General features: G+C 36.1%; 1 protein-coding gene across 1 annotated transcript in view; it reads left to right on the top strand.

Moving 5' to 3' along the window:
- Window positions 1-3,059: 3,059 nt before the first annotated feature.
- The window catches only part of LOC139822586 (nephrin), a 196,698-nt gene continuing 184,270 nt past the window's right edge, over window positions 3,060-15,487 (top strand). The window contains exons 1-2 of the mRNA XM_071794433.1: window positions 3,060-3,706; window positions 13,677-13,871. Of these exons, the coding sequence (XP_071650534.1) occupies window positions 13,757-13,871 (115 nt within the window). The 5' untranslated portion in view covers window positions 3,060-3,706; window positions 13,677-13,756. The remainder of the gene's footprint in view (window positions 3,707-13,676; window positions 13,872-15,487) is intronic.

Genomic DNA, 15,487 nt, shown 5'->3' with positions numbered 1-15,487 from the left:
TTTCACGTTTGCCGAGATAATATCCAGGTTGCGAGTGTCTTCTCACATTTGCGTTCACATTTACATATTTCAAGTGCATCGAACTGGCATGTACATGCCCCCGACTGCAAATTCGATGTCGCCTTGATCAGAGATCTCAAACACGGATGTATCGAACTCGCAGTCATCTCCGGTTACCGAGCTGATCACTGCGATGTCGTTTGGACCATGATAAAGGGTGTTGCGTATGAATTTTGTTGAAAGGGTGGATAGAGGTACATAGATAAGCCAGAAGAACATATTTGGTTCGAAAATCCGCTATGATCGCAAAAAATATAATTCAAGTAAGATGAAAAGTATATTACATTAAAAGTACCGCATTCGAAATGAAGGATCAATATGATATAATTGCAATTATCGATATAAGTTGAGTTAATTATGGTATTTTAAATGCAATGTCATCGCGATGCACTGCGCGTCGCAGCGCATACACGTTTTATTTGTATCGCGCGAGAAGACATGCATTTCCATATTCGATGTATCAAGTTTCACACAGCCAATCACAAAGCCATATAACTATAAACCAGCCGTAGAAATGAGGTTATACCTGCGCGAAATCTCTATCGCCATGGTATGGGGAATCGCAGTTAGGTTTCTGAGATAGAGTATCGCGCGACTCGACAGCAAACAGCGGAGAACATCGACGTACGTGCATCTCGTTGCGGCGCGAAATCGATTCACACATACGAAGATATACGCTGTCATATGTGCGATCGCGATTGGAACTGCGCAAACTACGCGTCGGCTTCTAACGAACGGTCAAGTGATACGGTAATTAGTTTCCTACGGTGGCGCGTATAACGAGCTACTTTCCACATGGTCACATCTCGGATGGGACCGACTGTCGAGATTGTCGAGCCCCTTTCGAGCTTTCGCGCCTATCCGTGCCTCCCCGTAATCGCACTATATTCCAGTCGGCCGTCGACGTTTCCTACTAAGTTTTGGAAAGCGCTAATTACGAGCGACGGACTTGCTCGTTAGCGTTCGCCCGAAGTTCGCTGCACGCCGAGCGATTCGAAAACCAGAGTGATTATAACACAAATTGGCTCGTCAGAGTCTGAAGTAAGAAAGTTTTTCGTCGCGCGTACGACGCACGAATCGCACGATAGTTGCGAGATGAAATGTTCTGTTTGATTTGTTCGAGACTTTCAGAATATTCAATAAGAAGGATAAATTTAAATTTTAGAGAAGAAATTTTAGTTTATATTGTATTTCGTAAGAATTTATTGCAACAGAATAAACGTGATACTCTATAGTGACAATGACTGTTTTAAACCTTTTACTATCAAAAGGAAATATTATACGTTTTATAAAAGAATAGAAATTGATAGTGAAAAGGTTAAAGCGTTACTCACACATTTATAACGTTTTGCGCAATATGCTTATTATATGTTACGATGACTGTGAATTAAAACAATGAGGATATTTACTATGGCAAATGCATTTTCATCTGCATTTTTGGCTATTAACAATTATCCGGTCTCATTTGTTTGAACGTTTAAAAAGTGGAATCCATTTCGGGAATTTCAGTATTCTCTCTGCGCTTAATGTGCGATCTCTTGTTTATGATAATCCCGTGGCGATTACAATGGATGCACTACGTATATAAATCGTTTCAAAACGGTAAAAAATTCGCGTACCTATCGAAATGCCAACCGTTTTAGTGCATCGAGTTAAATCCGCTTATGTCCCTACGACGTTTTTATCGAAATCCGTTATTATTTTTAAACCTCATTAATACGGAATGTCGAACGAAAATGGAATCATTTCGCGCTCTTCGAGCACCGAATTCGTAAACTACTACTTGTCAATGAATTTATTAATTGTTTATAATTCGTTGGAAATTGTTATATGCGTCAAATCGTTTTAAATCATTAAAACAAATTTTAGAATAAAACTGTTATGAAATATAAATATTACTTTACGCGAGGAAATCGTAAAATCGGTTTTATTTCAACAATAAATAATAACAATAATTAATATTAAACCAGAAAATTATGAGAAAGGAAGCGAGTAGTACCTCTCTTCTAAATATGTGATTTATCATTCATGCAAATGTGAGCTCTAATCCAGTAGACGATCTTAATTATACTATCAAGTAATAGCTCTAGTCGACAGAAATGAGGAAGTTATCGCGCATCGTATTTCTTATCTCTTTCATTCGCTATAACACCAACTCTCAACGAATTTTCTTGTTCCGAATCTGGATCTAATGAGCTCAATTAATTAATTATAATTTTAATTGATAGATAGATAATTATGAGATTTTTGATTGACATTGAATGACGTTATCGATTTTTTATATCTGATAATGGTTATTATTTGTTTCACAATGGTACCGAAATACTTAAAAATCGTGAAAACATTAGCAATGAGATAGAAATGTATATCCTATATCTTTTGCAATGTATTTCAGAAAATAACCCGTGCTAGATACAAATTTCACTTTAATTTACTTTTAATTTTATTTATTATAGTTGAAGTTAATAATTAGTTAGCAATATATAGTAACAAGGTATTAAATAAACACATTAAATTATATATATATATATATATATATATATATATATATATATATATAATATAATTTATGTAATTACATAATAAATATAAATATCTATAGAGAAATTAGTATACATATTTAACAATTACAAATAGATTCTCATTATTCTCATTATAACTTTTTATTCTTGAAATATAATACAAAATTAATTCATTGGTCATACGCTGATGCATCGTCGCCTTTGCATCGTGTTTCTGCGAGTACACGTCGAGGGAAAGCGCGTTTTCCTCTTTTTCGAACTGCCTCCTGGTCATTCTGTTACCCCCGTAGCGTACTCACCCCCGTCTCCCAATTGAAGTTCCGCGAGCTTGCACGAAGATTATCGAGCTTGCACGAAGCACGGGTGTCGGCATACGGGAGGGTGAGTCTGCATGTGTACGCGGCGCGGGATGGGTAGCGCCCCGTCCGGGCGGGAGAGGAGGTAGCAAGGGTGGGAATAGATCGGGAGTAGGGTACGTTTGTCCGTGCGCGAAAGTTCGTTGGCAGCATCCAGTGACATCGCGGAGCTCGACGCGCGTGTTTCGTTTATCACGCGGGAAGGTCGAATCTCGGCGATCCTTCGGATCCGTCGCGAATCTTCTCGAGTAGGTAACGATGAAAATTAGAACGCGTTGAAAGTTCGTTTCGAATGCGAAACGATCGCGCTAATTCTCGTTTTATTGTGACGTCTATATCGAACGGCGATTTTTCTCAGTTTTTGACTTCCATCGCTAAAGGATAGTGCTTATTCTCGAAGTGACGGTGTAAGCCAACGACAGAAAAAAAAAAGGAATAGAAGCGTGCGTGATTCTCGGCGGTGCGGATTGATAGATGCGTGACACAATGCGACACACGTTCGAGGACGATACGACGATGGGAATGATTTCCGGGATCTAGTGAATAGTGGCGAGAGGGTCGCAAATCGTTGCGACCGTCGATGACAGCTCGTGACACCACGTGTTCACGACGTCATTCGAAGACGACGACGACGGCGACGGTGACGACCGGGGGTGACGTTATAACGCCGGGACGATCTGTCGCGGCGATGCCGTGATGCGTGTAACGTGTGTGCAAGCTGCATCTGGCAGTGCGTTTTGATCGAGTGTTAAGGGATTGACGGCTCAGGTAACGGTTCTAATTCCGTTTATCTTCCTGGTGGTGCTTGTAACGCGGATCATAGTAGTTCGGAACGTCCAGTGTGTTTTCAACTTTGAAAAATTGTAGATTACCCAGAGGAGTGGTCCGTACGAACTTAATTATGCTCCCCCTGTCGGGCTCAATTTCGCTGCATATATTTCTTTTCCTCATTTCCTTCGATGTAGTCTTTAAATAAATTTTGTTTAATTTTCAAATTTTTTGCAATGTTAAGCTATATGCAATATTGCAGACACATTAAAAGTATTATTGAACAATATCAGTCGCACATAAATTTTATCTTTATTTCACAGAAGAATTAAACTTGATATTTATTATCATTTCTGGAAAAAAAAAATTGTTTTACTTTGTGACTAAGTAAAATTTACGTAATTATTCTACAATTATATATGGGTACAGTTATTCTACTTTTAAAATATTAATAAGCTAATGGATTCTTTTTTCAAATAAATTATTTACGCATCATCATAATTGATATTCTTTACATTGTATTTTAATACGGTAAAGAATATGATTAATTGTGAATGTTTTTTTTTATAGTGTTTTTAGCGTTTGTCAACGTTTTAACTTACAAACGCGATAGTAATCCTATATACTTTGTCGATATTTATATCAATATATTTACCAAATCGAAAGAGGATGGTTTATTCAACGACAGTTTATACATATATTACGATTTATGAATTTCTGTTAGCATAACTCACAATTTTAATAACGATACAACTCGCTATAATACCCAAGGAATTTTTTTGCCATCAAATATAATTGCAATGTATATACGCAACAAGAAAATGAATGCGGCTCGAAAAAATATCGGAGCTTCATTTATAAATACATTGGATATGTGTATTTAGTGTATCTGATTGCACTATTACGAAAGTTAAATAACAATCACCGCAGAAAATCAAATACACAGCGTACTGCCAGTACCAATAAGCTTCCGTCGAAATTATATTGACAGAGAATGCATTCATGGCGAGCCGCAAAAGCATTTTCCGTTCCGAATCCGGCAAAACATTAACAGGATGGATGTGCCACGCTTCAGTTGTTATCCGACTCCTCCTGCCTCCGAGTGATTACTGCAGAACGTAATAACTAGCTTTCGATAAATGTATACGAATAAAACAATATGCCTTTTGCACTCGTGAAAGGATTGCGTTCGAACGAAATCAATAGCTTTTCGGTTCGTTAGTTGGTTGATTAATCGTTTCTATTGACAAATCATCCCAATACTATATACTTTAAATTTACTAAAAAAAACTCGTCGATTTTACATATATATATTTGCCGAACTTTTTCACAATATTTCTAACTTACAATTAATACCAAACAGTTTCAAAGATTATATTTTGCTTGGTATGTCTGATGCGTTGTTTCTTTTATCATTATTATGACTATGTAATTTACTGTACATTGATCAGAAGATAGAAATTGTCGTTCATTGGACGAGTTCAGTTGATAAGACGAGAAATATCTAATTTTGCAGGGATAGATAAATAAAAATGTAAAGAATATTTTAATAAGTTTGTCTGAAAATTTTCTCATGGCTTTTATTTATTCAAGCAACACGTCAAGGCTCAATTGTTTTATTACACATGTCGTTTATTTGATAACAAATTGACTTTTGTCAATACAACGATATATAGTTGTCATTATGACGATTTGAAAGCTTTTTTTACTATTTATTTATCGATGCATATGTAATGAACATATCGCATTGTGCGAACATTCGCCGCGAAATTGAATGCACACGTGAACTGGCTTGCGGACGGAAAATGCATTTCAATTAGCAGCTGATGAAAAATAATCTCAATTGTGACGACAATCAATCATTACTCAATGATTTATTGTCGTCGATCTGTAAGCATACGAGATAGGATTATGAATACAGAATAAAATTAGAAATGTGTTTTCTAATAATGTGTTTTGAACTTGTTTTGAACTTTAATTTATTACTATTTACGAGGTGCAGGGTCCCCGCATCTAACTTTTCTTTATTTTTCTTACGTATTTAAAAGTTACTACCTTCCAAAATAATTATTTGATATTTTATCAACATAAAAACCGATTTTGTTAATTAGCTACTCTGCGCGCTCGTTAATACTGTCCACATTTCGCGACATCACACATTGGTGGTTTTCAACATTGTAAAGTTTTTTTGCTTTTTTTCCTTCTAATTCTTTTTGCCCGCGACATTTGAGCAGACAACATTCAAACGTCGGGAGAAACAACGCGACTTCTTGTCAGGCAAGTAACGCTCTAAAAGGAAGCTCTTTCCGCTCGTAAACTTGCAAAGCATTACCAACGAAAGTACAAATAACTATCTATTCGGACTATTCGAAACTTCCGTGGTACAACTTACGGCGCGATGCGGCGCGAGAATAAAAAAATGCGGGGAGGGTACCTTCATCAACTAGCTGTGCACTTAAGGCAAATTAAGCGGCCTGCGTACAATAAACCAGTCCCTCTGGAGACATTTGGGGTCGAAGCAGAAACAACATACTTTCGTAACATGGGCGGCACGTTTATTCGAAGAGGAAGTTGCGCGAGCGATTGACCTAAAATTCTGGGAGCGTGTCTCGTTGCGAGCGAGCTTTCGACAAATTCGTTGCCTCAGTTTCGTAAACGGCCCGCCGCCTTTTCGTGTTCCACGAAAACTTGTTAGAGCACGATCCCTATCTCCACTTCGAGACATCGAAGACGTGTTTGTTGTTGCAATGTCTCTTTGGGGAAGTTCCTGCTAAGCTGCCAGATATCTTCGAACACGGGAACACTATGTGGAATACATGTATTTGCATTTATTTTACTTTGTATAATTTTTTAAAATTAAAATTAAATTTAAATTTAATGGATAAACGTTTACAATTTGAATGCGACATTAAAGTTAATTTATAGATAAATTAAATAAATTAATGCACGGACACAGCATTAACACAGTTACATAATTGCGTGTATATTAAGACGTAATAATAAATAAATTACATTTTCTTGATATTATTCGATTGTTTTAATGTAAAAATATAATTTCTAATTTTTGTATCCATAAACAGATTGTAATAATTTGCTTTCCGTAATTTCGCGCACATATTCTTTATAATCAGCTGTTGAAAATTTAAGAAAGAATCGAGTGACTAATAAAATAACAGAATCAAGTGATCCATTAGAGGTGACGACAATAAGAAGAATTAATTTTATTCTCTTGAAAATGATGGTTATCTTAAGCATGTTAATTTTCCATTTAACATTGTTCACATTGATGCCGTCGATTCGCTATCGTCGAACACTCGTCTGTGATGCCTGTCAAGACGAATTTCCGCGGATTTCTCCTTCGATCTTTAGAGTCGTATCAGGGAGGTCGCTCTCGCGAACTCGAACCCGGTAATGGCCGTTTAAGAGCTTCATGAAAAGCCCAGAAGCAGCTCGGGGTTCCTCGATATCTCGTCTATCGGAATTTCCTAGGGTAGCTATTCTCTCAGTTCACTCCAAACCCCATTATTCTTCGCGCTAATTCGACGTCATGATTATTAGCTGGAAACTTTCGATTCTCTTTCGAATCGGCTCGAGTTTGTGTGATTGGCATATAGAATTTTATGGGCGTTGCATGGGAAATGATACTGTTTTCTTTGATGAGATCTTATAAGTAGTTAAAATTGGGAAAACACATCAGAGAGTAGACTAATAATACACTCATATTATTTTAATTATAATAGCCACGCATCCAAATTAAAACATTTAATCCATTTAAATCTCTCATCTAATTCAATATTTAATATTTAAGATATTATATGTTAAATATTGAATTTATAGATGATTTAAATGGATTAAATGTTTTAATCTATTTAATTTAGATGTGTGGCTATTAATTGTTAATTAAGTTGCTCTATCTTCTAACGTCAATATCTTAAAACAAAAATATTTGTTGCCATTTCGTAGCTTAACCCTTAACTAGCACGCGAGGTGTCAAACACCCCAAAAGTCACCAATGACTTATTCCAATACGTTCCACCTGGCAGAAATCGTCAGTGCTCTTCCAAACACAATTCGAATCAGACGTATAGAATTCCTGGGGTGCTGAACACCCCAAGTGTAGAATTTTTTTGAAGCCTCAAAACTAAAAATTTCATAGTTTAGGCTAATGGGTATCATTTTCCAGTGTTTAATGTATGTACTTGATTTTTTCCAAGCCTATTGGAGCCTCCATTTCGCCGTACCCAACGTTCAAAGTGTGTGGGGTGTACAACACCCCGTGTGCAGATATAACGTTCGATCGCGGACGTGTGCTAGTTAAGGGTTAAAGATAAGATGACAAGTGTATTATATTTAATGATATTGGATAATTCTCATTTTTCTAATTTTTATTTTTCTATTCAGATTTTTAACATGAAAAAATAAAGTGTATGCTGTGCAAGTAAATAGTGAAAGATTAGAGAATATACTTTTCCTTCAATTTCTAAAGATAATTTATTTAGCTTGTTTGATATTCTAAGATGCAACCAAGAATATACCTCTTATCGTGAGAATCGCAATCTTCATAAAATAGTTATTATCTTTTAACATGGTTTTTTTCTCCGAAGAAATCTTTTGTCGCGTAATGGTTGTAATTTGTAATACGATGATTCGGCGTGAAGGTATAGATAGAACTATCTCCGCGTGTCTGCCGTGGAACACGTCGCCGTCGGAGGAACAACTCTCCTTTCCGCCGGTCGTACTAACACGGGTTGTAACCACTTTCCGGCGTTCACTTTGAGTGCGCACATCGATAGAGACAAAAGCCGAAGAGAGGGAATAGCCGGTAAGAACAAAAAGCACTTCCGTGCGAAGTACGAAGTACGTGTTTTGCGATGTTGACGGAAGGTCTGCGTGCCTATTTCGATTATGTCACTATATCTATCGTTAGAAATCGAATCACTCGCCGTCTCTTCGCTTGACTTAGCTGCCATCGAATTTTGCTGTAAAAGAGTCCCATTTTGATTTATGAATTTTAACGGACTTACATGATTTATTTTCTCTTTTGTTCAAAATTTAATTCATTACTGTAATACTGTTAAAAAAAGATATAAAACAGAGAGACCATTTTTAATACGAGATTTTAAAGAGATAATTATATATATTTATATATATATATATATATATATATATATATATATATATATATATATAATTATATATGTAATTAGATGCAATTATATACAGAGGAAAAACTTTGAATTTTTAACGTAAAATATTCATTTCCGTAAATATTACGTATTTCTTTTTTTGTAAAAAAGTTTGTATTATGTTTAATTATGATATTACCTACCGTTTGTTGAGGTGCAAATTTCATAATGAAGCGAATGATAATGTAACGAAATAAAAAATATTTTATGTTGTTATATTTAAATTAAAATTATACTTAATTAAAATTGTTTCATAAATATGTAACGTGGATAAAGATGTTGTGATACTAATATTAATGAGATTTTCAAGAAATTCTTTTTGAGAAATAGTAGGAATGTCGGAGGAAAGTAGTCGTGAAAAGAATTGTTTTTAAGAATTGACATTTCATCGATAGTATCGATACACCTCTTACCAATCGTTGCACTATTTGCTTTCCAGAAATTATGCGGGTGAAGCGTAGACACGCCTTTCAAGTCACTGGTTTATCCATTTATTTTGGGCGGCAATGCTTGTCGCGTTTTTCTTTTCAACCAGAAGTAAAGAGAAGTTTTACTCGAGGCGTAAATATACGAGAGGTAAAGTATCGAGAGCCAAATCGAGATGAAAGGAATTTCAATTATTATCCGAGGCGTATCGAAACTTACTTTATCGGGAAAACTTGTGCATTAAAAATACCATGTCGAAATTTTGCGAATTACAGACGAAGGTTAATCGACCAAACAACGTAAAAACTAACGAGGTGTTTCGATAACCAACGGAATTATTGGTAAAAATTATAGATAGAAATGTCGCCAATAGAGAGTATTGGAAAAAACAGTGCATATATATTTTATCGAAAATGACATTTCGTTATTAAAAAATGCAAAACTGATACAAGACATACAAAAAAAATTAAATAAATCTCGTTGATAGTTCAAAGTATTTTTTCCGAGTCATTTTAGATTGCATGAGCAATAATAAAAAGATTTAGAGATTAAAAAAGTATACGGTTAGTGATTATCATCGACTCGGTAATTATCATTGATACGCGTTAAAATCTTATCGGGCTACTTAACTAACCGTTGTAACCGAAAATTTAGCCGCAAGGGGGATGCAGATCTCGTTCTCTGTTATCTACGGCATTTCCTCGTTAGATGTAATACAACTTTAGTCTGTATTATCCTTCTCGTGTTCTCCTCGCGAAATCATCAAGCTCGCAAGTCTCGTCAGCAAGAGGAAGTGACGTAGTTCGTTCACTAGAACATCGATCTCGCGCTCCGCTCTCGGGAGATATAGTATGCTCGTTGCTTTACAACTCGCCGGAAATGACCGGAAGCGTTAGATTGCACGATCCTTGGCTGAGAAAGCAAAAAGTGGGAAAGAATGGATAAGAATCGAGGATAGCAAATTGTCGATGAAAAGGAATCTTCGATTAAATCTGGCGACCAGCAGCCCTTCGACTAAACCAACCGAACCGTATAAAATTCAATTTCACTTTTTTTAGTTTTCCCACCTCTCCGTCTCTATCTAGTCAATTTTCAATAATTCGATTTTCACCGGATTGTCTTTAATTTTTTTTTGTTATTAGCCGTTGCGATCTTGTCTTCAATCAGTTTTTGCTCAGAAAGGTTGAAAAGAAAAGCTTCGAGATTTGTAGGGCATGCTAATTATAATACTGTTTTATTAATCTTCATATTAACGAGAAAGATAAAGAAGATTACCAGTTGCAACTTCATATTACTTAACAAAAAAATATATTATTAATATTTAAGGGATTTACGCAATATTCTGCGTGTTTTTATATTTACATTTACATATTATATTTATACTTGTGCTTTTTCATAGGATCATATAAAAGAATTTAGAATGTAACGAGTTCTCTTCGTTGTCATTACAACCTGCGCAGATAAACAGTGCATGTTATTTCGTGCGTGCTGGCACCGATTTTTCGCGACTTTGTTTATTCGTGCTGGGCATATCTGCAGGTTTTCGTCAACAACGTAGTCGCGTTTACATCGGACTTCGATCGCGGCACACCATTTATTTTTTTAGCAAGTGATAATATATCACGAAACGTTTACCTTTGCGTAGCGTCATTGTTGTAATAGAATTCCAATATTGATTTGATCTACCATATAAATACTGTAATTATGACATTGTAAGAACTTGAAAATTACGACAACCGCTTTTTAAAATCGCGCAAACAGAGGAACCAGGTCTGTCTCTTGTGCTTTGGATAAAATAGTCATGCATTTAGACCATCAATTTCTAAAATCGTATTCAGATTAGGCAATCGGGCGCGAACGAACGCGAATTACGAATAAATAACTATTTCTGTTGAGTGCAAAGTGCAAAGCACAGCATCGTGAGTATTTATATTGTTAGCTATTTGTTTATCACGTAATCTCTTGAACGTTTATATTTTTTTAATGAGAACTTACCTGTCATGTAATTTGATCTTTTGTAAATCTATATACACCGTGTTATTTCTTTCACAATCCGTAGATCGCCACTTTATATCCATTTTCATAATTAAATGAATGTGTCGTGCATCTATTCCATCACTATTTTACGAATTTTTACTTCATGAAATAAATCTTCTATAATATATCAGGAAATATGTAACGCAATAACATATATGTAAAAATAGCTGATTTCTCGCGTCATGCATCTATTTTACCCAATAAATACGATGTGCATTTATCAAATTTATTTAATTTATTTTGCAAATTTATTTAACTTGTTTTATGAAACGTATCTTTCTATATTAGGAAGCAAGCGTTACATCCACTAAATAGAATTGACAATATTTGATTTATTGCTTTGCATCTACTTGTGTAATCTAATTAACTGCATTTTTTTATTACGAATTTACACAGCAAGTTTTTTTTTCATTAAACAAAATCTTTTCAAGCATGAAAATCGCGGGCGACACAGCGATGATAATAATTGATTTATTGCGAAAATGATTCAATGATTTATAAATGGCTTACATAATGACGTAATCGGAATGATAAGACGTTGTCTCGATAAACTGGTTCAGGTTTGCGAGGCCTGGCACGAATAAGTTGCATTGTCCCCACACAAAGGATACCATCCAACTGCCGCGTTTCGTAGATTTCCCACGAGTTTCACGATATGCGCGAGGAGCTTCGGAAGACCCGAACATTTTTCTCTCCGTGCATCATCATTACTTTCATATTCCCGATCCTCTCTTCGACGATGCGCGAAATCTATCGTGAAGAAAAATGCATCGTGAGATGCGGACAATTTTCCGTTATAATCGGTTGATATCTCACGATCGATCGCGCACCTGTCGGTTCGCTCGCGTCGTGGCTTTGCTCGTTTTCCTCGCGAATCTCGCGGAAATCCCATCATTGTTCCGTCTTTTCGCAACGACGTATCTTTCTGCCGGAAAGAATAACCCGCGCGAAAGAACGGAACGCGCAAGCTTCTACCGTGAATTGTCATCGAAACGATTTCAAAGAGACGTTCGGTATACTTTGAAAAATAATAAAAAAGTTGGATACGTTGCGCAAATACAGAGCAACAGAGTATGACTATTTTTTGTTACGAATAAACAAACCTTTTCGATTTTTTAGAGTTATCGTGTTATCTTCAAGCCCGTCAAAAACGGATAACGGAAAAAAAAGATTAAATTTGTAAACAAATATTGTGTATACGCAAAATGTACGGTTAAATCTATCTTGACCAAGGTTTTTATTTTTAAATGTTTTTTTTCAAACTGACACTAAATATATATATATATATATATACACAACATGGCATGACAATTGTAAAATTAACTTTTTAATTGAAGTTAGAGTTTTAATTAATAAAGACTAAATAGAAAGTAGTTTATTAGTTGGAAACAATGGGAGAATTTTCGGATCACATTCATATAGCAGTTCCGGAAAATTCATTGGGAGAACATCTATCGCAAAAATTTCCGGAAAAGGCAAAATACTTGACAGCATTTTTGACGCGTGTTGTTTGAAATGATCGATTGACCCTGGTTTTGTGCTGAAGCCCACCCTGATAAACCGTCGATCGCTGTTAATCCGATATCGTAGCACGCGCCAAACACGGCGGCGAAATTAACAATGAACGCGTCACGCGTTATCAAACGTGGCTGTTGCTGCTAAATGCCAGCTACACGTGTCGATGCTATCGTGGCGTGAAATTTCACTGAAAACGAATTCGAATAAAATGTTACCCATCCAGAAATGCGAAACTCCATACCTGGTATTTGAAGCTTTTAACATCATGAAATCTATCTCAAGAAAAGAGATGGATTTCATGATGTTAAAGCTAAGGGGAAATAACGATAGCTTTTTGAGAAACAAAAAATTCTCTAAAAATATTTATTCAACATTTTTAATTTAATATTTTTTAACGGCATTATGAAAGGGTAAGAGATTCAGCATTATATGCACTGTAGTGCTAATTTCACGGAAAGAACGGTTTTGCTGAAGTATCTAAAAATTTAGCTAGATACAGATCTGAAAATAATTTTGTTGCACCATCAAAATAATTATAGTAGGCCGCTGAAATATGATGATAATAATGTAAAAAATTTTGACATTTTAGCAATCAGTTTGAGTGTTCTGCATAGTTATTTTGATGTTCCAACAAAATTATTTTTAAATCTAAATCTAGCTAAATTTTTAGATACTTCAGTAAAACCGTTCTTTCTGTGTGTGAATGATACGAAATATACAAGAGATAATTTAAATATTTTTATAGTAAAGTACATTTTGTTCCATTTTTCTTTTACTGGCAATAATTCATTGTCTGTTGACAGAGTTTATTGTCTGAGAATCGAATGAGACGCGAACCACGTTAGGATGGTACGAGGGTAAAATCACAGAGACGTTCGTCAGTATGCTGCGGATATTGATAGTGGTGACGTGCATCGAGATATCGCTCGCCAATGCACAGTCGAAAGGAACTACTTCTTTCGATAACGATGCGAACAGCGACGAGCCTGAGCATCCGAGTAAGTACATAAATATTTTCCAGAAATATTAAAAAATGGTGCGTTAGCTTTATGCAAAGCAATTATTTAGGGTACCTACTTGCGCTTAGTAGTTTGACCGAGTTTTGAATTACCCTACCTATGTGAGTGACGCGGTTAACTAGATATTGACAAATACGAGTTCGACTTGGTTACTAGCCTAAAACCCACACGTGCTACACGTGTAAATAGTGTTCGTTGAAGAAACGCCATGGTCTAATTTTTTAACGAACGCGTGGTTTTAATAGCGAGCCAACTATGGAAGAGTCTAAATATGTTCAAATATAGAGTTTTAGCACGTAATAATAGAGAAACGGGGTGAGTACAAGAGCTAGAGAAAGAAAGAGAACACACACAACTCCAATTTCCATATTATAATTAATTTCTCACTTAGCCGGCGGGCCGCATTAATTATATGTCCCCGACCGACGCTCGGGCTATTCATACATATCTAATTAGTTTGGCCTCGTGCAGAGAACTTATAATATAAAGTACGTCGAGCTTTTGCCAGTATAAACTTCCAACGGCTAGTCGACATGCGAGGCCTCATAATTCGTTAGTATTGCTTTCATCCTGGCTAATTATTTTATGAACTTATTTAATGAGAGATTCTAAGAACCTTCCAAGTTGAAAAAGTTTACTCGATTGAACAACTTTGTGTCGCACATAAACGACGGAACGGACGTTTTTGAATAAATATTTGTAATAATAGAAAGTAGGCAATCGAAATAAAAAAATATACCATCGCGTCCTTCTTTGTTCAAACAAAATGTGTTCAAAGATATAAAACAGAAAATTCAAGCCAAAATGGATAACGAAGAGTGTAAAATACAAAAGATCATCCGATAGTGTTAATAAAAAAAAAACTGTAAAAATTTATGACTTAAAGCGAATCGAATTGATAGCGAGCGCGCAGCGCATAAACCGAGAGACTGAAAATTACTCTCCCGGGGTAGAAAAAGTGTCACTCTTGTCGACGCGATCATCAAACTTCTCGAGAGAACTCCGCGAAAGTGAAGCATGGAAATTTAAAGCAACTAGAGTCGCTGTGCGCGATCTTGGCAACTTTCGCCGTCGATTCTCGGTTGTGGGCGGGCGACCGGTAATTGCGATCTCGATATGTTTCGAAGAACTTTATCGTCGAAGTTAGCGTGAATCAACTCTTCCGCTTCGTTCCTCTGTGCCTCTTCCTTCCACCGGCTTTGAACGTTAATCTTAATATTCGTCCCGTCGGCAGACGGTACGCGAATAAATTCAAAAAAAAAGTTGCGCACTCATACGCGGCAATTTCCACGAGTGGTTTACCCTCACGTTTCGCCATTGTCTCGGCCGGTTTGCGCGTCATAAATCGGCAAAAGGGAGCGTCCTCGCGCCGAGATGCGTTCCCACGGCCATTTTACCAAATTGTATCTAGCGATTTGTTGTGTATGCATATATGTATATGTGTGGAAAAAAATGCATTACGCTCGCATGATACACCGGAAAGAAAAACGCATTCGCGTTCTCTAACAAACTCGACATATTTGGACTCTTCCACAGTTGGCTCGCTATTAAAACCACGCGTTATTCGTTAAAAAATTAGACCATGCGAACTTCTA

Source organism: Temnothorax longispinosus, chromosome 11, assembly GCF_030848805.1.
Source record: "Temnothorax longispinosus isolate EJ_2023e chromosome 11, Tlon_JGU_v1, whole genome shotgun sequence".
NCBI classification, from domain to species: Eukaryota; Metazoa; Arthropoda; class Insecta; order Hymenoptera; family Formicidae; genus Temnothorax; species Temnothorax longispinosus.
This window is presented reverse-complemented; position numbering and strand designations above follow the sequence as displayed.